The 27,953-nt window shown below is 48.5% G+C and overlaps 1 protein-coding gene across 5 annotated transcripts; it reads left to right on the top strand.

The window, feature by feature from the left end:
- Nucleotides 1–501: 501 nt before the first annotated feature.
- On the top strand, nt 502–27,907 carry SHISA5 (shisa family member 5). 5 transcript variants are annotated; one of them, XM_070776754.1, is made up of 6 exons: nt 502–674; nt 4,132–4,288; nt 21,127–21,177; nt 26,308–26,423; nt 26,571–26,747; nt 26,826–27,907. In XM_070776754.1, exons 1-6 carry the CDS (start codon nt 605–607, stop codon nt 26,903–26,905), a joined length of 651 nt encoding a protein of 216 aa, XP_070632855.1. In that variant the 5' UTR covers nt 502–604; the 3' UTR covers nt 26,906–27,907. The 5 variants fall into 5 exon arrangements, with proteins under 5 accessions (XP_070632855.1, XP_070632856.1, XP_070632857.1 ...); XM_070776756.1 differs by having other exon boundaries at nt 517–674; nt 26,235–26,423; XM_070776755.1 differs by lacking the exon at nt 21,127–21,177.
- Nucleotides 27,908–27,953: the final 46 nt, after the last annotated feature.

Here is a 27,953-nt window from a genome sequence, read left to right on the forward strand (position 1 = left end):
GCCTGGCGGTAGGGTAAGGAAACCTCCGGGATAGGGGTGTCACCCCAGGAGGCAGGGCGATGGAGTGTCCTCAGAGATGGGGTCTCCCAGAAGCCTCCGAAGTAGGCTTTCAGAAGGGAACCTGTGTCTGTTGTCTCTGGGCGCTGTCGCGGTCCCACTCGGTCCTCAGGTACCTCCCGAGGACCGAGGATGTCCGGGCAGGTGGGGAACCGCAGGGGCGAGGAAGGGCTCCGTCGGGGCTTAGCCCGCAGCACCCAACGGGTGCTCAAGTGTTAGGAAGCTGATCCCCGCGAAGACCCCTCTGCGGACCCGAGGGCGGGGGCCCGGGGTGGGGGCGCGCAAGGGCCAGAGTCGAAGGCAACTTGGGTGGTCGCCTGCGTCCGGGAGCCTGTCCCCAGAGGGGCCGACACCGGACGCGTCCCAGGCCCCGAGGCTGGGAGGCGCGTCCGCTTCCCCTCCTCCCGTCCCTCCTCTCGCCCCGGGCGGGGTTCCCGGAACGGCCGGGGCGGGGCGAGGAAGCCTGCGGCCGCGCGGGTCGCTGAGGTTTGCGGCCACACCGGGACCGTCTGCCGGTCCGTCCGTCCGTCCCCCTGCGCTCCCAGCCATGGCCGCGCCGGCCCCCGCGCCCCGCATCCTGGTGCTCTTGCTGTTGTTGCTCCCGGCGCCTGAGGGAGGTGAGTCTTGGCGGGTGCCGGGGAGTTCGTCCCGGGCAGGCAGGGGAGGCGGCCATGTCCGCGCCGTCCCTGGTTGCAAGCCCAAGCGGCGCCGTCCCCCCAGGGACCCCAACCGAGCCTCATAACCCCGAGGCAGTGTGCGGACCCCACGACTGGTCTGTCCTCCACCCCAGCCTCCCTCCCGTCTGCACTGACACTGCCCAGACCCCGGGCATCTGCCGTCATTGTTCTGCCCTGGCATGGTGGTGGTGGTTGGCGGGGAGGTCTGTCCTCTAGGGTCCCAAGGGCTTGCCCTCTCAGAGGCTGGGGTGGGATTTCCTGCCTGGCCTTAGCGAGGGGTGGTGGCTGCAGGGAGGCCTGGCCGCTGCAGGCCCCTTCCCTGGCCTCAGTTTATTGGCTGGGAGCCTCCACCTTCTGCCTCCATTGCTCTGGCCTTTCTGGAGACCACTCAGGCTGGTCCCCAAGGTTGGATGAGACACTTAACTGTTGTAGGTTGATTGTAGACTGATGAATCCCAGACGGTGGAGGCCCGGCTGGGGAACTTTTAAAGGTAGGGAAGTAGAAGAGTGCCCTCCCCCTGCCCCACCCATCTCCCTAGGACGCTGAAGATCCTTCTGGGGTGGGTGTTTTTCTCCAAGGGAAGGACTTTATTCCTGGGGACTGGGAGGAATCTGGAGGGCTTGGGGTGGGAAGTTCCAGTGAGGACTGGAGACTGGTTCAGAGTGTCTGGGGTTCAGAAGAACATTTGTGTCATGGACTTTTGGCTCAAACACTCAACCTGTTTGTGTCTTCAGGCCCAGCTTAGAAGCTTGGGCTGGGCTGTGGCTGGAAAGTCTGTAAAAGGAGGTAGGTCACCTGAGCTACCCAGTAGGATGGGCTGTGCTGGCCTTACCTTCGGCCAGGTGGACGGCTGGCTGGGTTGGCCCTGTTGGTGGGCCCACCCTCTGCCCTGCAGCTTTGCCCAGAGCACCACCTACCACCTAGTTGACCCTTCTCAAGGAGGTCAGTCAATGCCTCTGTCTTTGGATTTTGCTCCACCAGTGGCCCCAGGGTGCTTGATACTGTTGGGATGGAAAGATTTCCTCTTCTTGCCCTGTAAGGTTCTTTGGCTGGTTTACTAATTACATTGACGTGAGACAAATGAAGGCAATGGCACTCCACTCCAGTACTCTTGCCTGGAAAATCCCATGGATGGAGGAGCCTGGTGGGCTGCAGTCCATGGGGTCGCTAAGAGTCGGACACGACTGAGTGACTTCACTTTCACTTTTCACTTCAATGCATTGGAGAAGGAAATGGCAACCCATTCCAGTGTTCTTGCCTGGAGAATCCCAGGGACGGGGGAGCCTGGTGGGCTGCCATCTATGGGGTCGCACAGAGTCGGACACGACTGAAGCAACTTAGCAGCAGCCAGACAAATGAACAGGAGCAAAACAAAAGTTGAACAACATTCCAGGTATACCTCTGGAATGCATGAGCGATCCAAGGAAACTGAGTAACTTGGTCAAATGGTGGACTAGGTCTTCCGTGTAGCCTGCAATGCAGGAGACCCAGGTTCGATCCCTGGGTCGGAAAGATCCTCTGGAGAAGAGAATGGTAATCCACACCGTATTCTTGCCTGGAGAATCCAATGGACGGAGGAAGGAGCCTGGCGGGCTACAGTCCATGGGTTCACAAACAGTCGTACGTGACTGAGTGACTAACACTACCACTATACGTCCGGTTTGCATGGGAGACCCAAGGAAACAGTAACTTGTCTAAATGGTGGAAGCCCTCACCTTGAATGCTGTTTTGAACTAAAGGCGAAAGAGTCACAATATTGGGATTCACAAGGAAAAACCCAGTAAAGAAGGGGTAAAATTGTTACACAGATTGAAATCTGTGCCTGCAGCCTTGATAGGTTTCTAGAGATATGGTCCTTACCCTCTTCCTAGTATGGCAGTGAAGTTGTTTCTTAGGTTCTTTTGTGACCCCCACGAACTGTAGCCTGCCAGGTTCCTCTGTCCATGGGATTTCCCAGGCCAGAATACTGGAGTGGGTTGCCTTTCCCTTCTCCAGGGGATCTTCCCTGCAATTGCAGGTGGATTCTTTACCACTGAGCCACAAATGAAGATTTCCTTTATACTTGCAAATATCTATTGCAAAAGGGTAACTCCTACTCAGTTTTCAGAGCTTCTCCTTTGTTTGCAATTGCTTAAAAATAAACTGCTGAAAATCATCCTTAGCCCAAAGAGGAATGTTTGGGAGTGACAAATATACTGACCAGGCTGGGTCTCCAGACGCTACCTGCTGCCCTGGGGGTGAGGTCAGACAGGGTTCTTAGAGTCCCAGTGCTGTGCCAGGACTTTCTACCTCAGGGTTTATCGTCAGGACCATCCCCAGTCTACCATAGTTGTCTGGGCCTTGCTGGACTGGGTGTTCCATTTAGGGTCTGTCAGGGTGGCATCCAGGACTGTTCTCTCCTGCTGGTGGACACCAGGTCTGTGCTGATGTAGCCCAAGGATGCTGGGAACATTTGGCTGTGGCAGCTTCCTGGAAGTCAGCAAACTGTGGTCTATTTCCACACCTGTCAGCCAGGTGTACTTAAATCCCAGATCTGGCTAAGAGCCGTGTGATGGTTCTGAGGCTCCACATGGTGCCTGGCTACTGAGGGCACGGACATTTCCTAGCCGCCTGCTGCAGGCCCAGCAAGAGTGCTGGGACACGACCTGGACACTTTGGTGGGAGTGACTGTGGCCGATGGTGAACTGGTCAGGAGACAGCCTGCTGTAAGGCTATGGTCTATGAGGGCTGGCCCTTGGAGTCGGAGTGTCCAGCCGGGGCCAAGGCTGCCATGGCTGAGTAGTGGGGACAGAACCTGAGGATTAAGAACAGCTCAGTCCACTCTGTGCTTCCAGTGCAGGGGGCGTGGGTTTGAACCCTGGTCGAGGAAGTAAGATCTCACATGCCATGTGGCATGGCCAAAAAGAAGAAGAAAAAAAGAACGTGTAGTCCCCAGCTACAGGGGGGACTGCTTTGTGGGGGTGTGACTGCTGGACTTGGGTGGCTCCCATAGAAGGGGGCCTAGAGGAAGACCTCAATGGGTGGTAAGTTGATTTGAAGGTGGAGCATGGGGTGACCTTCAAGGTCCTTTGTAGTCTGGATGCTGCTTTGTGGAGCCTGGGCTTGATCCCCTGGCTTGAGGCTGAGGAGTGGCCAAGTCGGACCCACATGTAGAAAGTTCACCATCCCATCTGGAGGGCAAATGGACTGATGGGAGAGGGAGGGGGCCAGGTGGGTGCCTCTGCTGTGGCCCACGGGAGAGGGCGAGGCTGGTTGGGGCAGTGGCCAGAGGATGCTGCGGAGATGGCCCGGCTGGCTCAGGCCTACTGGCCTTGCTGGGGAAGGGGCGGTGTGGGCTGGGACAGGGCTGAAGGCTGGCCCCGTGGCCGTGGGTGAAGAGTATTTTTATGTGTTCCAGCCCAGAGTGAGCTGTGTATGATTTCTCACGGGCGCAAGGTCGACCCTTGGGTCTGTCCTGATTTCTGCTGCGGCAACTGTAACGACCAGTACTGTTGCTCGGATGTGCTGAAGCAGGTTATGTGGATTGAGGAAGATTGCCATGCTCCGGAGGCCAGGTGAGTGCACCTGAGGTCATGAGGTGGGCGGCCTGAGCCTGTCCATCCAGCCTGTCAGTCCTCTCGAGCTGATGGTGGAGCACTCGCTGGACTCCCCCGGACCTTCTGTTCCCGTGAGCCCTTGCGCCTCTCCCCCAGCCTCGAGTGCTGAGCAGGTTTCTCAGGGGTTGGTGGCCCCAGCCAGCCCTGTGGCTTACCCCTGGTGTGTACCAGCATGTCCTCAGGGTGGTCCCCTTGGCGCGAGTGTATCCCGCAGTGTTTGCATGCACCTGGTGGGGGTTGTGTGTGATTTGTGCAGGTCTGTGTGTATCCCACTGTGGGCCATACCTATGTTTTCTTGCCATGGCCCATGGATTTACATTGCATCTGAGGTTTGAATGTTTTGTAGGCAGGAACCAAGGGGCTCCCATGTGTGTCTTCCTTTGCCATTCTGTGTTTCTTGTGTTTGGCCCCAGAGAGTTGAGGTGGTCACACGCCTCAGCTCATGGCAAGTGATCATCGTTGGTTTGGGCAAGTCCAAACCCCCACCATCTTACACATCTTATTTTAATCGTCCATGACCATTGCCTTCCCTTCGTTCCATAGGCAACCACTCAGTCTGTTGTGTTCTTTGATTTCTGTGTGTTGCAAAGTTTATAGTCTGTGGGCAATATGAACCCCCTTACTTTTTATTCTAAATTTTTATTTATTTATTTTTGGCTGTGCTGGGTTTTCATTGCAGTGCACAGGCCTTTTTTTTAGCTGTCCCATGGACAGAGGAGCCTGGTAGGCTGCAGTCCATGGGGTCACTAGGAGTCGGACACGACTAAGCGACTTCCCTTTCACTTTTCACTTTCATGCATTGGAGAGGGAAATGGCAACCCACTCCAGTGTTCTTGCCTGGAGAATCCCGGGGACTGGGGAGCCTGGTGGGCTGTCTCTGGGGTCGCACAGAGTCGGACACGACTGAAGCGACTTAGCAGCAGCAGCAGCAGCAGTGGGGGCTAATCTGTAGTTGCAGTGTGAGGGCTTCCCAGTCTGGTGGCTTCTCTTGTTGCAGAGCATGGGCTCTAGGGCATGGCGGCTTCAGTAGTTGGGATTCCTGGGCTCTAGAGCCAAGACCCAATAGTTGTGGTCCACGGGCTTAGCTGCTCTGAGGGATGGGGGATCTTCCCAGACCAGGGATTGAACCTGTGTCCCCTGCATTGCCAGGTGAATTCTTATCCACTGCACCACCAGGGAAGAGGACTGCAAAATCTATTCTGATAGCTTTAAAAAACAGGAAGATTTATTCCATTAAAGTTTAAGGTAATTATTGGATTTCTGGGATTGTATTCAATATTTGCTGTCTTATTTTGTTCTTTATATTTGTCTCCTCTGTTCTAAATTTCTTTCTTTCTCACTTACTGTATTGCCTTTTTTTTTTTTAATTCCATTTTTTCTTCTATTGTTTACTTCTTTTTCAATTTGTATGCTTTCATTGTTTTTTTCTTGCCTTATCACACTGGTCAGAATCTCCAGTACAATGATGAAAAAAGTGAGAACAACAAAAAAAAGTAATGAGAGACATCCTTGTCTTGTTCTCCATTTCAGGGAGAAAGCATTCACTATTAGGTACATTAGCTGTGGCTTTCCATGCTACTGCTAAGTCGCTTCAGTCATGTCCAACTCTGCGACCCCATAGACCGCAGCCCATCAGGCTCCCCCGTCCCTGGGATTCTCCAGGCAAGAACACTGGAGTGGGTTGCCATTTCCTTCTCCAATGCATGCAAGTGAAAAGTGAAAGTGAAGTCACTCAGTCGTGTCCGACTCCTAGTGACCCCATGGACTGCAGCCTACCAGGCTCCTCCGTCCATGGGATTTTCCAGGCAAGAGTACTGGAGTGGGGTACCATTGCCTTCTCCGTGGCTTTCCATACCTGCCCTTTATCAGGTGGAGGAAGTTCCTTTCTGTTCCTAGTTTCCTTGGACTTTTAATCATGAAGTAAGTTTGCATTTAGTTAAGTATTTTCTTGCATCTTTAGAGATAATTAGATGATTTTTCTATTTTTATTCTGTTAATATGGTAAATTACATTCATCTCATTCTTAAGAAATATTTTCTCTGAGCTGGATTTAAGTTGATGGTTATTTTCTCTGGCTTCCTTTATCTCTGTAGAGATACCAGTTCAATAGTCAGTTGTCCAGCATTTAAAAAAACTCTTTTTTCTTCCCCTTTGACAGATTTGTAAGATTATTTTTTTTCTTGACTTTGGTATTCTTCAGTTACACCATGATATATTGAAGTACAGATTTATTTTTATAAGATTTTTTTTTATGTTGACCATTTTTAAAAAATCTTTATTGAATTTGTTACAATATTATTGCTTTTATTTTATGCTTTGGTTTTTTGTGAGATCTTGCCTTCCCAACCAGGGATCTAACCTGCTCCCTCTGCATTGGAAGGCGAAGTCTTAACCACTGGACTGCTAGAGAAGTCCCTAGATTTCTTTTTATTTATGCTAATGTGGATTTGGTGAGCTTCTTAAATCTGTGGTTTAGTGTCTTTCATTAGTTCTAGAAAATTCTCTGCTACTCTTCAATATTAGCCTTCCTTCTCCTTTCCTTCTGGAACTCATTTAGACATGCTGCATCTTCTGCTCCAGTGTCCACATTTCCTAGTCTGTCTCTTCCATATTTTTGTCTCTGTTGCATTCCAGATTATGTCTTCTAACCTTTTAGTTAATTTAATTCTTCATATATGTTTAATCTACTATTAAACTCATTCCTTGAGGTTGTTTTTTATTCTGTTGTAACATAAAATTCACATGCAGAAAAGTGCATTAAAATAAATGTACAGCTCAGTGATTTATCATAAAGCAAATATCTGCATAACCACTATTCAGGTCAAGACAGCAGCCGTCCCCTTGAGCTCACTGTCAATCACTGTCTCTCATCCCTCTAAGATAGTGTTGATTCTGTTATATAGCCTTGCTTTTGTTTAGAGTTATAATACCCAAACATGCATCTCTAAGTTCTACAGCTTAGTTTTTTTTTTATGTTTATTTTTATTTTATTTGTCTGCATCAGGTCTTGGTTGGCTGGGTCTTAGTTGTACCACGAGGGATCTTTTTATGCGGCATGCAAACTCTTAGTTGTGGCATGTGGGATCTGGTTGCCTGAGCAGGGATCAAACCCAGGCTTCCTGCGTTAGGACCGTGGAGTCTTAGCTACTGGACCACCAGGGAAGTCCATGCTATGCTATGCTAAGTCACTTCAGTCGTGTCCGACTCTGTCCGACCCCATAGACGGCAGCCCACTGGGCTCCCCCGTCCCTGGGATTCTCCAGGCAAGAACACTGGAGTGGGTTGCCATTTCCTTCTCCAATGCATGAAAGTGAAAAGTGAAAGTGAAGTTGCTCAGTCGTGTCCGACTCTTAGCGACCCCATGGATTGCAGCCTAACAGGCTCTTCCGTCCATGGGATTTTCCAAGCAAGAGTACTGGAGTGGGGTGCCATTGCCTTCTCCAGAAGTCCCTATAGTAGAATTTTTATTGGGGTTGGAGGCAGTATATATCATACATTCATAAAAGTACACAAATATGAAGCATACAGCTCGGTGAATTATTGAAATTTAAACACATTCAACTCCACAAAACCACCACCTGTCTGGGGCAAGAATTAACACATCATGGAATCTTGGAAACCCCCTCGGGTTACTTCCCAATCAGTATGGCCTCTGTTATCCCCAAGCGTAACATTTAACTGCTCTGTTACTCAACACACACAGACATACATGTGACATCATACCTCTATTTCTTATCTGGTTTCTTTCACCATGTAAGTTTCATCCATACTGTGTTGTTTGTTCCTTTCCATTGGTGTATGTTAGGTTTTTAGACCACAGTTGATTCATTGTAATGTTGGTGGATATCTGGATTGTTTCCTTTTTTGGGAGGGGTATTGCAAATAATGCAGCTCTGAGCATCTTTGTACATATCTTTTGGTGCACATATTATGCATTTCTGTTACTTTTAAAATGATTTTTATTTATTCATTTATTTTTTTGGCTGTGCTGGGTCTTCCTTGCTGTGTGGACTTCTTCTCTAGTTGCAGTGGCGAGTGGGGGCTATTCTCCAGTTGTAGCGTGAGGGCTTCTCATGGTGGTGGCTTCTCACTGCAGAGCACAGGCTCTAGGTGTGTGGGCTGCAGCAATTGCTGCACATGGGCTTCGTAATTGTGGCTCCTGGGCTCTAGAGCACGGCCTGAGTAGTTGGGGCACACCAGCTTAGTTGCTCCTTGGCATGTGGGATCTTCCTAGACCAGGGATCAAACCTGTGTCTGCTTCGGTTTGGCAGGTAAATTCTTTGCCACTGAGCCACCACAGAAGCCCCTGTATGCTTTAAGTATGCATAGTAGTAGTTGTATAAGTCAGTAGAGATCGTTTCATTTGTTAATATGTTATTGACTAGAGATGTATCAGTACGTTTTTAGAAAATGATACAATCACTATGTGAAGTTGTTGGAGCTTAAAATTGACCAAGGGTTTATTATGTGACTTAGGACTGTTGTTACCATTCACATTTTGCTTTGTTTTTGTTCCAGCCTGTGTATATTATAAACACAAAGTTATTACTGTGAAATTTCCAAAACTGACACATCACGAAATTTTCAGTGAAGAAGAATTTTTCGGTGAATTTTTTAAAGATACTTTCTCTGATTGTCCAAGCAACATTTATACTATAGTGTCTCAGAAAATGATAGTTCTCTCACTCTACAATGACAGGTTTGCTACAGATTGAGTATCCACATGTGTAGATGTCTCTAGGCTCTCTGTTACATTATGTTGACTATCCTTGGGCTAAAGCAGACTTATAATTACTGTGTCTTTATATTATACTTTGATATTCTTCAATATTAGTTATTTTTAGTCTTTTGTATTTCCATATAAATTTTAGAATCAGCTTCTCAAGAAAACCAGCTTAGATTGCATTGATTTATACTGTTTTTGTAGAATTGACTTTTTACTTGAGTTTTCCAGTCCATCAGCATAGCATATCTGTCCATGTATGTAGGTTTTCTTTCATTTATTCATTTTTTATTTTCCTGTTTGGCAGCTCAGTGTGGCTTGTGGAATCATAGTTTCCAACCAGGGATTGAACCCAAGTCCTTGGCAGTGAAAGCATGGAGTCCTAACCGCTGGGAGTTCCTGGTTTCTGCTGTTTTGATAGTGATGCTAAGAACCTTCTTTTATAAATCTCTGGTGCCTTTTAGAAGGAATATCTTTCTTGTGGGAAAATATCTAGGAGTGGAAATCCTGAGGCACTGGGGGCATGTGTCCAATTTTGACAGAAACATCCAGCACTTGTTACCATTTACACTCCCACCAGCCAGATGAGAGCGTCAGATTTGCCCCACACCCTCTCCAAACTTGGTATTGTAAATGTTTCTTTAAAAATTGAGGTATAAGTACATAAATGCTTCATTTGAATCAAGTTTTAATAAATGTATACTTCTCATATTTAACACTTTAGTTAAGATACTGTTTAGTTGCCAAGTCATGTCTGTCTCTTTGCAACCCCACGGACAGTAGCCCGTCAGTCCTCTGTCCGTGGGATTCTCCAGGCAAGAATACTGGAATAGGTTTCCATTTCCTTCTCCGGGAGATCTTTCCAACCCAGGGATCGAAACTGCGTCTCCTGAGTTGGCAGGCGGATTCTTTACCACTGAGCCACCGGGGCACCAGGCAATAAGATACAGATTATTGCTGATTCCTAGAAAGGTTCAATTTCTGTAGTTTTGGTGGCTGGGTAGTAATATCTCATTGTGTTGTTTTCTTTTAAGATTTTGGTTTTTTGGAACTTCCCTGGTGGTCCAGTGGTTAAGAATCCGCCTTCCAATACAGGGGTTGCGGCCTTGATCCCTGCTTGGGGAACTAAGATCCCCCACGTTGCGGGGTGACTAAGCCTGTGTGCTACAACCAGGACCTCACGTGGCCATATAAATGAAAACTTTTTTGGAGAAGGAAATGGCAGCCCACTCCAGTGTTCTTGCCTAGAGAATCCCATGGACAGAGGAGCCTGATGAGCTACAGTCCACCGGGTCACAAAGAGTCGGACATGACTTAGCAACTAAACAACTCAGACTCTTCAGGTAATTTCATTGTTAGTAACCCAATATGAGAATGTTTTCTATATTACTCATTTTTTGTTGTTGTTCCAGTTGAGACAGAATCTCATCAAATCCCAACATCTCTCCTCGGGAGAGAATGTCATAGGCCAAGGGCGTGGGTAGGGCTTGAGGAGAGAGCAGTTATAAACACAGATCTCTCTGTGTTCATTCTTGTGTTGAAGTTAAGAGGCAAGATGACTGGCAGTGGGATTCCTTCTCAGGATCACGTCTGCTGCCACATTAGTTAATACGAGAGCACTTTAATCTGAAGGATGATACTGTAACTTGATTGAACTAATTCACTTTTAATTATCGATAGCTGTTTTATTTAATACCCTCCTTCATACTGGGGACCACTGTAAACCTCTCAGACGACTTGTATTTTTGTAGCGCTACGAGATTTATTTACATCCCTATAAAGAGAACTGGATGTTTGCTTGAACTCTGGAGGTATACGTGTATATATTTGATATGCAATGTTTTGTACTTGATGTCAGTGTACTTGGACTGTGTACCCCCGTGTACTGGGTGGCAGGGGTGCTGAGTGGTTTCTCCCGAGAAGAACTCACGTGGAGACCCGAGTTCTTCCCGAAAGCTTTTCGTTGTGGGAGATCTGCTGCTAGGACCTCGGGGATGGGTCCCGGTCTGTGTTTAAGAGAGCGAATTCCTCTGCTCTGAGATGCCACTCGAGAACTCTGGAGAATGAAGGACAATCAACTTCAAGAGTGCCTGGTTTCTACCAGCTGCTGGAACAGAATTCCATGGGTAGCATTCCTGCGCCTCTCAAGGATGCCGGTTAACACCTGTCCTTGAGGACTCTACTGTGAGGGAGAGCTCAGTTGGGAAAGCTGGAGTCAGCGCTGGGCTGTTCACAGGGGCAGGTGGACTGGAGGGCTGGAGTTCCTGCAGCCGGTATGGGTCTCAGGGCTTACACCCAGCTGTGTGCACCAGCAGAGTCTGGTTTAGCCTCTGGCTGCTGAGAATGCACACTGAACTGATGGGTCCTTGGAGGAGGCTATGCCCTGCAGAAGCAGGAGCAGCTCTTTTCTTGGCCCTGCCTGGCTGCCCACCCCCCACCCCCAGAAGACCAGTCAGTACTTCAGGGAAGCATCCAGTGAAATACCAAACAGCTTGTGATGAACTTCCACTGGAGGTCAGCATCTGGGAAAAAAAAGTCAATCCTTTGCCCAGTTGTTTTATATCATCTCTGTTGTTGGGCTTTGACAGATGTCCTGCCCACCCCTTTTATTTCCTGTGGGTCAGCCTCCCCAGGTAGCGGGATGGAAGAGCAAGAAAGTCTGCCCTTCGCCACACGAACAGCCATTGACCCAGAGTGGAGGGTGTGTGGGCAGTGACTGGCACACGTGTGTGGTTTCCAGCTCAGCTGACAGTGGGGGCTCAGAAGGGCACGGAGTGGGGAGGGTCCACAACTCTTAGCCACCTGCCAGACTGAAGGCCAGAGGCAACTTGTAAAATTAGGCGTGATCTTCACTCCTCATGCCCTTTCTCTTTTAGACCCATTCACTGGTGAATGGTCCCTCAAGGCTGAAGGATCTGTTGCCGTTGGGGGGAGGGCAGAGAGCTTACCCTCTAATTTCTACACCAATCTCAACCCTGTGGTTTTCTCAGTATCTATTGTGTCAGCTACTGACGTGACCTCTTCCTCCCTCTGATTGAAAGCTCACCCAGCATTTCTGGATTGTAGAATTCTTATCTCCTGCCTTGTTATTTTGGGAATTTTTAATTTCTTTGCTTTTGTTTTTGAGAAGTAACCTAAAAACTTCCTACAACACTAAATAAAATGGTACTGGTACTACCTTTCAAAAAAAAAAAAAAAAGAAAACTTTTTAAAAAGATTTCAGTCTTTTGAAATTTATTGAGACTCATTTTATGGCTTAGAATATCCTGTACCTTGGTGAGTGTTTCAGATATATTCTGCAGTTGTTACTGCTACTGCTAAGTCACTTCAGTCATGTCCGACTCTGTGCGACCCCATAGACGGCAGCCCACCAGGCTCCCCCGTCCCTGGGATTCTCCAGGCAAGAACACTGGAGTGGGTTGCCATTTCCTTCTCCAATGCATGCAAGTGAAAAGTGAAAGTGAAGTTGCTTAGTCGTGTCCGACTCTTAGCGATCCCATGGACTGCAGCCTACCAGGCTCCTCCATCCATAGGATTTTCCAGGCAAGAGTACTGGAGTAGGGTGCCATTGCCTTCTCCCTGCAGTTGTTAAGTGTACTCTTTATAAGTGTCAGTTAGGTCAAGTTGTTGATAATAGTGTTTAGATCTTTTTTATCCTTATTGGGTTTTGTTATTCTTGTGTTGTTGATTACCAAGAGATTATAGATATGTTTATTCTTTTAGTTCTATCAGTATTCGCTTCATGAGGTCTAATACTTTGTTATTAGGTGCATACGTATCTAGGATTGTTTCTACTTTCTGATGAATTGCTCATTTTATTATGTCTGATACTCCCTTTATCTCTTGTAATACTATAAACCCCAAAGACAGTATTTTATTCCCTTTCTTTCTTTTTAAAATTTATTTAGATTATAGTTGATTTACAATGTTGTGTTAGTTGCAGATATTCAGCAAAGTGATTCAGTTATACATATCCATATGTACCTTCTTTTCCAGATTGTTTACCCATATGGGGTATTACAGAATATTGAGTAGAGTTGCGTGTGCTGAACAGTAGGTCCTTGTTGGTTATCTATTTGATATGTAGTAATGTGTATATGTTCATTTCAAGCTCCCGATTTGTTCTTCCCACCCTGATTTCCCCTTTGGTAACCATAAGTTTGTTTTTGAAATCTGCGAGTCTGTTTTGTATATAAGTTGGTTCAGGTTGTTGCCATGTCTTGATATTATAAATAGTCCTGCAGTGAGCATTGGGGTCCATGTATTTTTTCGAATTATGGTTTCTTCCAGATATATACCCAGGAGTGGGATTGCTGGATCTTAGAGTAGTTCTGTTTTTATTTTTTTAAGGAACCTCCATACTGTTCTCCATAGTGATTGTCCCAATTTACATTCCCGTCAACAGTGTAGGAGGGTTCCCTTTTCGCCATACCCTCTCCAACATTTATTGTTGGTAGACTGTTTTTTTGGCCATGAGGCGTGTGAGATCTTACTTTCCTGACCAGATTGAACCTGTGCCCCTGCAGTGGAAGTGCAGAGCCCTCACCCTTAGACCGTCAAGAAAGTCCCCCCCATTATTAATTCCCATGTTGTTTTTGGCCGTACTACGCGGCACGTGGAACTTCCCTACCCAGGGACAGAACGCGTGCCCTCTCCCGTGGAAGCCTGCACTCAACTCCTGGAACACCAGGAAGTTGCTAGACCTTTCAATGATGCCCATTCTGACTGGTGTGAGGCGAGACTTTGTAGTTTTGATTTGCATTTCCCGATGATGTTGAACATCTTTTCATGTGCTTTTTGGCTATCTGTATGTCTTCTTTAGAGAAATGTAGAATTTTTTTCATGGTTATCTAAAAAAATTTTATACAATTTTTAAAGGTTACTTTCCATTATAGTTATTACAAAATATTGGCTATATTCCCCATGTTGTACAATACAACCTTGAGCCTATCTTACATCCAATAGTTTGTACTCCCACACTGCCACCCCTGTGGTGCCCCTCTCCCATCTCCCCACTGGTAACTACTACTTTGTTCTTTGTATATGTGAGTCTGCTTCTCTTGTGCTGTATTCTCTGCTGCTGCTGCTGCTAAGTTGCTTCAGTCATATCCGACTCTGTGCGACCCCATAGACGGCAGCCTACTAGGCTCCTCTGTCCCTGGGATTCTGCAGGCAAGAATACTGGAGTGGGTTGCCAGTTACTAGCTGTATTCACTAGTTTGTCGTATTTTTAGATTCCGCATATAAGTGATATCCTACAGTATTGACTTTCTTTGACTTATCTCACTTAGCATAATGCTGTCAAGTCCATCCATGGTACTGTAAATGGCAAAATTGCATTCTTTTATGGCTGAATAGTATTCCATTGTGTACATGTATGTGTGCACACACACATGTATGCACATACCACATCTTCATCCATTCATCTGTGGATGGACACTGGTTGCTTCTGTACCTTAGCAATTGTAAATAATGCTGCTGTGAACATTGGGGTGCATGCATCTTTTTATTTTATTTTAATTTTTTTTTGCATGCATCTTTTTAAATTAGTGGTTTTTTTTCTGATGTATACCAAGGAGTGAAACTGCTGGGTCATATGTTAGTTCTCTTTTCAGGGTTTTTGTTCTTTTGTTTTGACTATGCCGAGTAGCATGCAAGATCTTAGTTCCCCAACTGGGGGTCGAAGCCCAGCCCTTGGCAGTTAGAGCCCAGAGTCGTAGCCTCTAGACTGCCAGGGAATTCCCTATTTTTAATTTTGTGAGAAACCTCCATACTGTTTACCACAGTGGCTACACCCATTCCCAGCAATAGGGCCAAAGAGTTCCCTTTTCTCCGTATCCTTGCCAACGTTTTTTATTTGTGTTCTTTTGATGATAGCTGTCTGGATTGGTGTGAGGCGATATGTCATTGTGGTTTTGATTTGCATTTCCCAAAGACAGTATTTTAGTTGTCTTTTTTGCCTTTATCAGTATATTTATTTTCTCTTCCTTCGTGTTTAAGTTTCATCTGAGACCTGTTCCTTCTACCTTTCATACAGGTAGACTGGTGTCAAATTTTCTTGGCTTTTGTTTGTTTGAAAATGTCTTTGTTTTACATTCCTTCTTAAAGGATTTTTTCCTGGTATGGATTAATAGGTTGGAAGGTATAAAGTTTCAGCAAAGTTCAGCATCTTGAAGCTTTCATTCCATTGTCTTCTAACGTCTGTTGTTTCTGTTGAGAAATCAGATGATGGTTTTATTATTGCTCCTTTGCCAGTAGCATGTCTTTTCTCTAATTTTCAAGTTTTTTCTCTTCATGTTTGGTTTTTACGTTTTACTGTAATGTACCTAGGTGTGTTTTTCTTTGAATTTTTGCTGCTTGGGGCTTAAGATATTTCTGAAATCTGGCTTGGTTTTTTTGTTTGTTTCCTGCCAGTTTTGGAAATTTTGCAGCCATTATTTTTTTTGTTTGTTTTATCATTTTTGCTAGGAAAAAAATAATTTTAATAGCATGCCTTTTTTTAAAGATTGCTTTTACTCCATTCTCACATTTCTTCCTCTGGGACTTTAATTACACACATGTAAGACCTTTTCTTTGAGAGTCCCTTGGACTGCAAGGAGATCCAACCAGTCCATCCTAAAGGCGATCAGCCCTGGGTGTTCTTTGGAAGGAATGATGCTGAAGCTGAAACTCCAGTACTTTGGCCACCTCATGCGAAGAGTTGACTCATTGGAAAAGACTCTGATGCTGGGAGGGACTGGGGGCAAGAGGAGAAGGGGACGACAGAGGATGAGGTGGCTGGATGGCATCACTGACTCGATGGACGTGAGTCTCAGTGAACTCCCGGAGTCGGTGATGGACAGGGAGGCCTGGTGTGCTGCGTGCGATTCAGGGGGTTGCAAAGAGTCGGACACGACTGAGCGACTGAACTGAACTGAACTGAAGACCTTTTCTACAGCTGTTTTCCATATTTCACCTACTGTCTTCTGTATGTACATTTACCATCCTTTTGTGTCTCTAGGCTTTAGTGTGTATATATTTGTTTGGGTTTGTCTTCTAGTTGATTGATTATATTGATTATATTATATGTCTAATAACTTACTGATTTTTGCATGATTTTTTAGTTCTAGAATTTTTATTTGTTTCATTTTTGTTTGCCATTCTCCTAAACTGCTGCATCTTTTTTCCTTTGATCTCCTTGAACACAGGTCAGAGTCTGAGAACGGCAGTGTGTGGACACCTGTGGATATTTCTACTGGCGGTCGTTTCCGTTGTTTCTTGTTGTCTAATGTTCTCGTGTTCCTGGAAATCATCAGTTGTGTGCCAGACATTGTATTTGCAGAATGAATTATAGCCATTTGGAGCTCAGGACTTCCTCCAGGAAGGACTGATAACTGCTTTTGCCAGGGACACGAGCACTCTAAGGTCATCTTGGCCTGATTGCAGAGACTGAGGCGAGTAGAAGCTGAGCTCCTTGCTGAGTTTCTCCTTGCTGTTCAGGACTTCGGTGGTTAAGGATCTTCCTGCCACTGATTCATGTCAATATATGGCAAAAACCACCACAATATTATAAAGTGATTAGCCTCCAATTAAACAAACTGAAAAAAAAAAAACAAAAGAAAGGCAGAATAGAATGAGTAAACATGTGAAACTTTCGGCTAGATACAGAATTTATATGGAACAGAGAAAAGTCTTGATTTATTATCTAAAATATAAAATTATCTTAAAGGCATTTAAAATAAAATTTGAATTAATAATTAAACGAATTTAAACTGTAAGTAGGCTAGACCTCAATAAAATAGTTTTGTTTTAAAAACAAAAAAGAAAAAGGAGAATCTACCTGCCCCTGCAGGAGATGAGAGTGCAATCCCAGGAAGATCCCCAAGAGTAGGAAATGGCAACCCGCACTAGTCTTCTTGCCTAGAGTATTGCCCTTCTGAAATAGGCTGGTGCCCCTAGGAGAAAGGAGGCTTTAAATGCCAGGCCCACCTCCATGGAAGTTTCTTCCCACTCCGCCCCTGCCCGCCTTATCTCAGCTTGGTGTGCTTTACTCTGTTATTGCTGGCCAAAGCCTGCACACTGATTTTTTTGAAAATATTTTTTCCTTTGCTTTACTTGTCCTTCAAATTGAGGATATAGTTATGCCTAATTCTCTTGAATTTTTCTGTTTGTTTCTCAAATTTTTTTTTTTTGAGAATTTTCAAATACATACAAAAGCAAAGAGATTAATAACCCCATATACCCATTGCTTGCCCCCCTGGTTAGCAATACTCTGCTGCTAATGTTCCACCTACCTTCCACTACTTTTGTTTCCTGGGTCTTTTAAAATCAATCCCAGACATGAAAATGTCTCCTTAAATGTTAGTTTTTTTATCAGTACAAGTGAGTCCTTTATTATGATTATTTTTTAAATAATTATTTATTTGGGTTTAGTTCCATCATGCATGATCTTTTGTCGGGTGTGTGGGCTCTGTAGTTGCCGTGTGTACTCAGGCTTAGTTGCTCACCACGGCATATGGGATCCTAGTTCCCCGCCCAGGATCAAACCCATGTCCTGTGCATTGCCAGGCAGATTCTTAACCACTGGACCACCAGGGAAGTCCCAAGTGAGTCCTTTAAAAAGAAATATGGTCGTATATCTGGAATACACTTGGCACAATTACCACAGTTTATTTAATAGCTTTTAATACTAGTCTTCAGTTGCTTTCACTTGTTTCCCAAATGATTTTTTTGCAGGTGGTTTGTTCAGTTCAAAGTTACTATTATTTTTTTGGGGGGTGGGATGCTGCGTTACACAGCTTGCAGGATCTTAGTTCCTCTACGAAGGATTGAACCTTGGGTCACAGCAGTGGAAATGCCAGGTCCTAGCCACTGGACCGCCAGGGAACTTCCAGTTACTACGTTTTTTAAAAGCTCTGTGGTACTTATAGCTATTTCAGTTCAGTTCAGTCGCTCAGTCGTGTCCAACTCTTTGCAACACCATGAATCGCAGCACGCCAGGCCTCCCTGTCCAACACCAACTCCCGGAGTTCACTCAGACTCACATCCATCGAGTCAGTGATGCCATCCAGCCATCTCATCCTCTGTCGTCCACTTCTCCTCCTGCCCTCAATCCCTCCCAGCATCAGAGTCTTTTCCAATGAGTCAACTCTTCGCATGAGGTGGCCAAAGTACTGGAGTTTCAGCTTTAGCATCATTCCTTCCAAAGAAATCCCAGGGCTGATCTCCTTCAGAATGGACTGGTTGGATCTCCTTGCAGTCCAAGGGACTCTCAAGAGTCTTCTCCAACACCACAGTTCAAAAGCATCAATTCTTCGACAGCTTTCTTCACAGTCCAACTCACATCCATACATGACCACAGGAAAAACCATAGCCTTCACTAGACGGACCTTAGTTGGCAAAGTAATGTCTCTGCTTTTGAATATGCTCTCTAGGTTGGTCATAACTTTCCTTCCAAGGAGTAAGCATCTTTTAATTTCATGGCTGTAGTCACCATCTGCAGTGATTTTGGAGCCCCAAAAAATAAAGTCTGACACTATTTCCACTGTTTCCCCATCTACTTCCCATGAAGCGATGGGACCAGATGCCATGATCTTCGTTTTCTGAATGTTGAGCTTTAAGCCAACTTTTTCACTCTCCACTTTCACTTTCTTCAAGAGGCGTTTTAGTTCCTCTTCACTTTCTGCCATAAGGGTGGTGTCATCTGCATATCTGAGGTTATTGATATTTCTCCCAGCAATCTTGATTCCAGCTTGTGTTTGTTCCAGCCCAGCGTTTCTCTTGATGTACTCTGCATATAAGTTAAATAAGCAGGGTGACAATATACAGCCTTGACGTACTCCTTTTCCTATTTGGAACCAGTCTGTTGTTCCATGTCCTGTTCTAGCTGTTGCTTCCTGACCTGCATACAAATTTCTCAAGAGGCAGGTCAGGTGGTCTGGTATTCCCATCTCTTGAAGAATTTTCCACAGTCTATTGTGATCCACACAGTCAAAGGCTTTGGCACAGTCAATAAAGCAGAAATAGATGTTTTTCTGGAACTCTCTTGCTTTTTCCATGATCCAGCCGATGTTGGCAATTTGGTCTCTGGTTCCTCTGCCTTTTCTAAAACCAGCTTGAACATCAGGAAGTTCACAGTTCATGTATTGCTGAAGCCTGGCTTGGAGAATTTTGAGCATTACTTTACTAGCGTGTGAGATGAGTGCAATTGTGTGGTAGTTTGAGCATTCTTTGGCATTGCCTTTCTTTGGGATTGGAATGAAAACTGACCTTTTCCAGTCCTGTGGCCACTGCTGAGTTTTCCAAATTTGCTGGCATATTGAGTGCAGCACTTTCGCAGCATCATCTTTCAGGATTTGAAATAGCTCAACTGGAATTCCATCACCTCCACTAGCTTTGTTCATAGTGATGCTTTCTAAGGCCCACTTGACTTCACATTCCAGGATGTCTGGCTCTAGGTCAGTGATCACACCATCGTGATTATCTGGGTCGTGAAGATCTTTTTTGTACAGTTCTTCTGTGTATTCTTGCCATCTCTTCTTAATATCTTCTGTTAGGTCCATACCATTTCTGTCCTTTATCGAGCCCATCTTTGCATGAAATGTTCCTTGGTATCTCTAATTTTCTTGAAGAGATCTCTAGTCTTTCCCATTCTGTTGTTTTCCTCTATTTCTTTGCATTGATCACTGAGGAAGCCTTTCTTATCTCTTCTTGCTATTCTTTGGAACTCTGCATTCAGATGCTTATATCTTTCCTTTTCTCCTTTCCTTTTCACTTCTTTTCTTTTCACAGCTACTTGTAAGGCCTCCCCAGACAGCCATTTTGCTTTTTTGCATTTCTTTTCCATGGGGATGGTCTTGATCCCCGTTTCCTGTACAATGTCACGAACCTCATTCCATAGTTCATCAGGCACTCTATCTATCAGATCTAGGCCCTTAAATCTATTTCTCACTTCCACTGTATAATCATAAGGGATTTGATTTAGGTCATACCTGAATGGTCTAGTGGTTTTCCCTACTTTCTTCCATTTAAGTCTGAATTTGGTAATAAGGAGTTCATGGTCTGAGCCACAGTCAGCTCCTGGTCTTGTTTTTGTTGACTGTATAGAGCTTCTTCATCTTACCTCTTTTCATTCTGTATTTTTGTCTTCTTGCATCTTTTCTCCTTTTCTTCATTAGTCTGGCCAGAGGTCCACCAGCTTTGGTTCTGTTCATCTTCTCTGTTATTTTCTGTGGCTACTATTCTCTTTGACTTTTGCACTTATCTTTATTAATTCCTTCCTTATTTTGGGAGTCTGTTCTATTACGTTTTTCCTGTCGTCTTTGGCTTCCTACCATATCACTATCGAAGCTCTACATTTCCTTCTAAGAATTCTTTAGCTGTGTTTCACCCGTTTTGACCAGTGGTGTTTTTATTTTCATTTGGTTTTACAGATTTCTCAATATCCTCTCTGATTTCTTATTTAAGCTACAGCTCTTCTGTTGTAATATGTTGGTTTCTCAAGGTATGACAGTTTTTGTTTTTAGCATTTTGTTTTTAACTTTATGACGTGGGTCTTTTGTTACTGATTTATAAGTTCATTCCATTGTAGTTGGAGAAGATAATTTGTACGATAGCTACCTTTTCAGATCTTGAGGCTGGTTTTGTGGCCTCATATGTGTTAGTGTTTAGTTACTCAGTCGTGTCTGACTCTTTGCGACCCCATGGACTGTAGCCCACCAGGCTCCTCTGTCCATGGGGGTTCTCCAGGCAAGAATACTGGAGTGGGTTGCCATTTCCTTCTCCAGGGGATATTCCTGACCCAGGGATTGAATCCAGGTCTCCTGGATTGCAGGGTGGATTCTTTACTGTCTGAGCCGCCTGGGTGGTCTCTCCTAGAGAATGTCCCTTGTGTGCTTTAGAAGGATGTGTGGCTTTGTAGCCTGAAACCCTGGTATGTGTGATATCTGGCCTCTGGGGGCCACCAGGGCCCCACCTTTCTGGCCCATTGTGGGGTTGGCTTTCGTGCATGTTCTGTGTGTGTGCTAAGGTCGTGTTTGTTACTGGTGTGCTGGGTGGGGTGCAGGTGGTTAATTGTGAGATTTCCTGTTTGCAGTATCCTCACTGACGACTTCGACTCCGGCTTCGACAGTGACCCCGTGGCCAGGTACGTAACCTGCAGTTTCGGTACATCTTCCTGGCAGAGGTGATGGGGGGCTCAAGAGGGCTGCGGGGACTGGGGTGGCACAGAGTCCTTGGGGTATGGCCCCGGAGAAGCTGTCGCCATGTCTGAGCTCCAGGAGCTTTGATTCTTGTGTTGGGAAGTCGTCTTCATCATTGTGCTGGGGATTGGGGTGACTGGTTGACAGCTGAAACGCTGAGGGTGGAGGTTCACATTGACCTTGGTGACGGTGTGGGCTGTAGGTGTAAGTGATGGGAAGGGGGTGACCGTGATGGGGGCGATAGTGGCAAAAGGTGATAGTGATCAGGTGGTGGCAGCAGGGAAGAGGTGTTGGCTACAAGGCTGAGTGGGTGGTGATGGCACAGTGGTGGTGGGATAGAGTGGTGATGAATGATGGTGGCTGTGTGCTACTGGGGCAGGCGTGCGTGTTGATGGTGGAGAGGTTGATGGTAATGGGCACTGTGGTGGCGTGTAGTGGGGCGACAGGCAGATGTATGATAGTAGGTCGTGATGTGGCGATGGGGGACAGTGGCAGGGAGGTGTTGGCGTAATGGTGGCTGTGGTGGTGGTGAGGGGGCAGTGGTGGTGCTGGGGGCATAGTGATGGCAGGTACGGGTGTGGTAAAGGTGCTACGATAGCGGATAGTGCACCATGTCATATCACGGTCTGACATCCAGCCAGTGTGGGCCTCTTCCTGGGGGGGCACCAGGGAGGGGTCGGGGCAGCGTCTGAATGGCGTTTCCGATGAAGACCACCACTTCCTGGAGGACGATAGGAACGGGTGGGGCGGGCGTGGCGGGCCATGTGGGAGGCAGCCATGGTTTCCTGGTCTGGCCAGAGGGAGGCTGCCTGCTAGCCGGGAGCGGCTGGGGGAGGGGCCGGGGTGGCGTGCCCTGCCCTCCACCCTGCTCGGGGATCCAGGACAGAGAACGAATGGGGTTCGCATGAAGGGCTTGGGTTTGGGTGGGATGGAGTGTGTTGAGGATCGGTGACATTTGAAGAATGGCTGTAGGAGGTGCTGAGAGAGAGGGTTCAGAGAAGGGCAGGAAAGAGTAAGATGGCCTGGTTGGTGAATGAGCACTGGGTACTTTGTGAGAAACGTGGATTCCACATCGCAGAACAAGGTCCCCAGGGAGCAGAGGAGATGTGGGTTCCTGGGGGCAGCTCGGGGGCACCCTCCCTGCCCTCCTTGAGGTCCCCTGACCCCTGAGCTTTCTTGGTTCCCCATCACGGTCCTTTTGGGTCCTGATGTCATTGTCCCTTCCCAGCTCCTTTCACTCACAGGATCATCCAGCAGGAATGGCGTGTTTTGAAGCACCCGAGCGGTGGAAACTCTGGCTGAGGGCCCCAGGCTGGTCACTGCTGACCCTCTGTGCCATCTTTGCCGTGACAATACACCAGGAAGGCAGGGAGGTCTGGTAGCTGAGGAATGGGCATGGCCAGCCTGTGTTAGTTCTTGGCCCTCACAGCACCCTTCCCGCAGTTCTTGTACCCACTGGGTCACGGCCATGTGCTGCCTGGCCAGTGTGGTGGTGGGAATGCTGGTTTCCAGCTCCAGAGACAGCCCTTTCACTTCTGGGACAATGGGGGTCTTTGGCCTCCTAGGGACCGTCCCGTTCAGCCCTGCTGCAAGCTCCTTGCCTGGGCTCTTCCTCCCCTGCCCTTCTGTCCCTTCCTTCCTAGGCCAACTCTCACCTTCTGAACTTGACCTCTGGGGGGTAGCCTCAGGCTTCGGAGGTGTGATTCTGTTCATATGGTGGCTTTGTTGGGGCCACGGATCCCTGCCCCACCCTGCAGTCACCCCTCATATATTGCTGTTCCTCAGGGCATCAGGCCTTGCTGTCCTACTCGATGCTGCCCACGGGATCCCTGAGTGACTTGATTCACTTGTCAGGTACTTCCTGAGCACCCACTGTCTCGGCCAGGAATTGGAGACACAGTAATGATCCAGGGCTGGTTGCAGTCTGTGCCTCCGTGAATCCATAGGCTGGAGGCAAGATGCACGGTAATCCAGTGCTCACACAATCCAAAGGAGTGTGTGTTGATAAACTGAAGTAGACAGGCAGTTGATTCTGTAAGAGCGTTTATCAAGGAGTCTGACCTTTTCTGCATGGTCAGGGGCGGTGTCCTAGAGGCAGTGATGTTTTGATCTGAGATGTGAAAAGTGACCAAGAATGAATTGTATAGGAATGGGAAGAGCCAACGGGGTGGTTTTGTAGGAAGAACTGCCTGTATGAAGGCCCTGAGGGAAGACGGAGCACACAGTGCTTCCAGAAGCTAACAGGAGGACTTTCCGGCGGCCTAGTGGTGAAGACTGTGCGTCCACTGCAGGGGGCATAGGTTCAGTCCCTGTCGGGAAACTAAGATCCCACATGCTACATGGCACAGCCGGAAAAAAAAGCTGAAAGGAGGGTGATGTGGCTGGATCATACAGGAGGGAGGGTGGGAGTCCCCCCAGCCACACAGGGAGTTTTATTTTATTTAGACTTTTTAAAAAAGATTAATTTTATTTATTTATTTTTGGCTGTGCCTGGTCTTCGCTGATGCTCGGGCTACTCTCTAGTTGCGGGACGTGGGGTTCTCACTGCAGTGACTTCTCCTGTGGTGGAGCACGGGCTTTGGGGCGAAGGGGCTTCAGTAGTGGCTCCCGGGCTCTAGAGCACAGGCTCAGAAGTTGTGGTGCACGGGCTTAGTTGCTCCATGGCATGTGGGATCTTCCTAGATCAGGGATCCAACCTGTGTCTCCTGCATCAGCAGGCAGATTCTTTACCACCGAGCCACCAGGAAAGCCCTTTATTTAGACTTTTAATTAGAGATTGACATGTGCTTTGTTGTGTTACTCTCTGATGAGACAAATGCTAGATTTTTTCCCCTCTCTTATCACACTATTAGTTGTTATTTTAGTCACTCAGTTGTGTCTGACTCTTTGTGACCCTGTGGACTGTAGCCCACCAGGCTGTTCTGTCCATGGGATTCTCCAGGCAAGAATACTGGAGTGGGTTGCCATACCCTCCTCCAGGGGATCTTCCTGACCCAGGGATCGAACCCGGGTCTCCTGCATTGCAGGCAGATTTTTTACCATCTGATTCACCAGGGAAGTCCAGAGAAAGAGAGAAGTACAGATACACACACGTTACACAGAGTTTACAAAGAAATTATAAAGCAAATTCCTGCATGATCCCAGGAGCCATACTAGTCTCTTGAGCAGGAGCGACAAGATCAGACGTGACAGGCTGGCCAAGGGGACTTGGGTAGGTAGGTTCAGATTTGAGACCTCCAGCATGCACTGGTGGGAGAAGAGGAGCTGAGGGGAGTAGCCAGCAGGCTCTGGATCTGCTGGTGGGCTCAGATGGCTGAAGGTACCCACTGAGTGGACGGCTGGAACGGGGCTGGTGGGCTGAGCCAGGCAGAGCAGGAGTGTGGTTGGGGACCCCATGGACAATGGGGTGGGGAGGCAACTCCGGGAGCTCTTCCCTCCCCCATCCTGGCACCAGTTGGGAGTACAGCTGGGGCATCCACCGCACTGTGTCTTTAAGAGGCTCTGTCCTTCCAGCTTCTGACGTCAGGGCTAGGGAGGGCCCAGGAGATTCGCTTTACTTTTCCTGGAAGGGGAGGAGATTGAAACTGAGTGGCCTCGGGATGGAATGGGGAAGCCCCCGGGGTGCAGGAGGCCCCTGAGTGAAGGCAGAGACTAACATGGGGTGAGCTTCTGTGCCAGTGCTGTGTCAGAGAGAGAGACAAAAGAGAGGAAGAGAGTGGGAGAGAGAGATTAGAGATTGGTGGTGGCGGCCCTGCAATCATGTGTCATTCATCGTGCTCCTGCGTGTGTGTGTGTGTGTGTGTGTGTGTGTGTGTGCCTGTGCGCGCACAGGCGGCACCTCCTGACTCCCACTGTTCCTGTCTTGGGGCCTTGGTCTGGGCCGCACAGTGGCCAGTGGCTCCTGTTTTATGAATGCGATTGGGTATTTTGAGTCTGGGGCGGGAGGGTCTGTCCTTAGTCCATCCCAAAGCTGTGATGTCAGCTGGCCTATGAGATGGAAGACCCTCCACCCAGGGTGGGGAAGTGGGGTGGGGGGTGGGGACCTTCCCCTCGACCTTCCCCCAGGCCTCAGGGGCAGGGGAGCCTATAGCTCACAGCTCACCAAGCCCCTTCCATGCTTTAATGGAACAGCTGGTTGGTGCAGTTCCCTTTTACTGGAAGGAATACTGCTTGGCCTCTGGGAACAGGGGAGGACAGCAGGGGGCTGCGGCTGCCCTTGAGAGTCGGCTTTGGTGGACTTCCCGCCCAGGGCCAGTCTTCTCAGGTGGCAGACTCTCCACTCAGGCCTGGGCCTTGCTGGGGGTTAAGCCCAAGTGGGCAGGGAGGCCTCCTCTCGCTTGGCTCTTGGTTGACCCCCCTGCCTGCCCCTCGGGTTGGAGTGAGGGTGTGTGACACCTGGCATGGTGCTTGGCACGCCGCAGGCTCACCGTCACCCCGGGGGCCTGCAGCCGTACCACTCCCCGCCGTCCTGGCCACACTGGCCTCTCCCCACTCCTGGAAACTTCTCCCTGTGATTCATTACCTGTGCTTCCTGAGTCATTTTCCCTTCAACCCTTGCCTCCTCTAATGGTCTGTGAGCGCCCAGAGGCCATGAGTTGGTCTGTCGCGCCCACGTCTGAGTTTTGGATTCAAGCCACCCAAGGCCTGGCTGGTGGTGGATACGGGGTGTGCATGTGCTGCTGGCTCGTTGGAGGTGGACAAGATGTGTGTATGGGGGAAGACACCTGAAGAGCTGTCTCCCAAGCTCCTGAGGGGCATCCCGGGGGCAGCCAAGGTCAACCCCATATACTTGAGGGTGAAACAGGTTCAAGCTCCACGCCCCAGAAGTGGCTTTATCTGTGTTGCCCAGTCTCCTCCAGCTAGAGAGGTGCCGTCTGGGAGTGGGTGTGGTGTGGACTGCTGGTCCTGGGTGGGGGCGAGAAGCCCTGGATCTTGACTGGCTTTATTTAGGTTCTTTTCTTTTGGCCGTGCACGGCATGTGGGATCTTCGTTCCCTGACTAGGGATCGAACCCATGCTGCCAGCAGTGGGAGTGTGGAGTCTCGGCCACTGGAGCGCTGACTGGCTTTCTGTCAGGTTCGGCACAGTGATCGCCATCGGGGTGACCCTCTTTGTGATCGCTGTGGTCACCGTCATTGTCTGCTGCACCTGCTCCTGCTGCTGTTTGTACAAGATGTGCCGGCGCCCGCAACGTGAGCATCTCCCCTCTGCCCCACGGTGACCCCTTGGGGACAGGTGTAGACCCCGGGTGGTGGCAGTGGGTTTATCGGGGCCCTGACTGGCCTGAGCTGGAGGGAGGGTGGCCAGCTCGGCGGTCCTGACTGGGGCTCTCTTTGCAGCGGTTGTGACCACCACCATGGCCACCACGGTGACCCACACCCCTTACTTGCAACCGCCCAGCTACCCTGGACCAACGTACCAGGGCTACCACTCCGTGGTCCCCCAGCCGGGGATGCCAACAGCACCCTACCCGACCCAGCCCACGGGCCCCCCTGCCTACCATGAGACGATGGCTGGTGAGTATGCCTGCCGACTCCGCCATGCGTGACCCCCTGCAGCCGTGGCCCCAGCTAATTGGTGTCCTCTGTTTCCAGGAGGTGCAGCCCTGCCCTACCCTGCCAGCCAGCCTCCTTATAATCCGGCCTACATGGAGCCCCCGAAGGCAGTCCCCTGAGCACGCCCTGGCATCTCTGGCTACTAGCTGATCTGTCCTGCGTGTGTGAATGGGTGTGCGGGTGTGGGCCTCTCTCCCCGGGCGTGGTGTGTGTGTGTCCCGTTTGTACATGAGGCTTCTGGTGATGGCGACGAGGGGTGTGGGAAGCAGTCCATGTCAGAGTTGCCGGGACCATGTTGTGTTCCCCTCCTCACTTGAGATTATGCTTCCTGGAACCCCAAAGAACGGTTCTTTTCCAGCCACCCCAGGGAGACCTGGGGCTGGAGCAGGGGTGCTTGTCATACTAGGACAGCACAGCTTTTGTGTGGGCAGGATGCACTGTCTTCCGGTTTCTGTGGCATGCCTAGCCATGGCATGAGGCCAGGGCTTGTCCCCAGCTTTGTCTCTGAAGCACCAGACCCACGGTGCGGGCGAGTGGGTGGCCTCCTGAGTATCTGAACGCCTCAGGTGGAGCCCCAGCCTCCCTGGACCCTTCTTGCACCCTTCCTGGGACCACCTGGAGGCCCACACTTACCCACGGTTCTGGTTGCCCCGGTTGGCCCTGGCCCCTTTCACAGGTGGACAGGGCAGCCTCTGACCACTTGTCCACTCAGGTGTCCTCCCTGCAGTGTTTTAATTTTACTGTTAGCTTAATATTTTACCTGTTTTCTGTTCCAAAATGTGTGTAATGGTTGCTGTGAGGCTGAAACCGTTGGGTCCTAGAGGGAGACTTCCCCAGAGAGGAGAGGGACTCTGAGTCCCTGCTTCCCCATCACCAGCCTCACAGGCCACCCGGCTGCTGGACCCCAGGCCTAGGTGTGTCCTGGCAGCAGGGACACCTGGGCCAAGGTGTCGTCTGGACCAAAGGTGGAGGGGACCCTGAGGGGGCTTCCTGTGACCTAGACACATACCTCGATGTTCCCCACCCCTCTGTCCGTGTCTTACTGTCGTAGGTCAGGACCTCATAATGTGTTTGGAGTCTCGGGTCTGCACCCTTGTTTGTAATAAATGCAGATGTTTCGAGCTGTTGCCTCCTTTCATTGTAGCCCTGGCTGCTGGGATTGGGGGT

The sequence above is a fragment of the Bos indicus genome, chromosome 22 (genome assembly GCF_029378745.1).
Source record: "Bos indicus isolate NIAB-ARS_2022 breed Sahiwal x Tharparkar chromosome 22, NIAB-ARS_B.indTharparkar_mat_pri_1.0, whole genome shotgun sequence".
Taxonomy (NCBI): Eukaryota; Metazoa; Chordata; class Mammalia; order Artiodactyla; family Bovidae; genus Bos; species Bos indicus.

What these genes read in the sequence shown, in the direction of transcription:
- SHISA5 (XM_070776754.1), top strand. Translation starts at nt 605, where the DNA reads ATGGCCGCGCCGGCCCCCGCGCCCCGCATCCTGGTGCTCTTGCTGTTG. An exon ending in GATGTGCCGGCGCCCGCAAC is followed by an intron (nt 26,424 to 26,570) that starts GTGAGCATCTCC and finishes CTCTCTTTGCAG; the next exon opens with CGGTTGTGACCACCACCATG. An exon ending in CTACCATGAGACGATGGCTG is followed by an intron (nt 26,748 to 26,825) that starts GTGAGTATGCCT and finishes CTCTGTTTCCAG; the next exon opens with GAGGTGCAGCCCTGCCCTAC.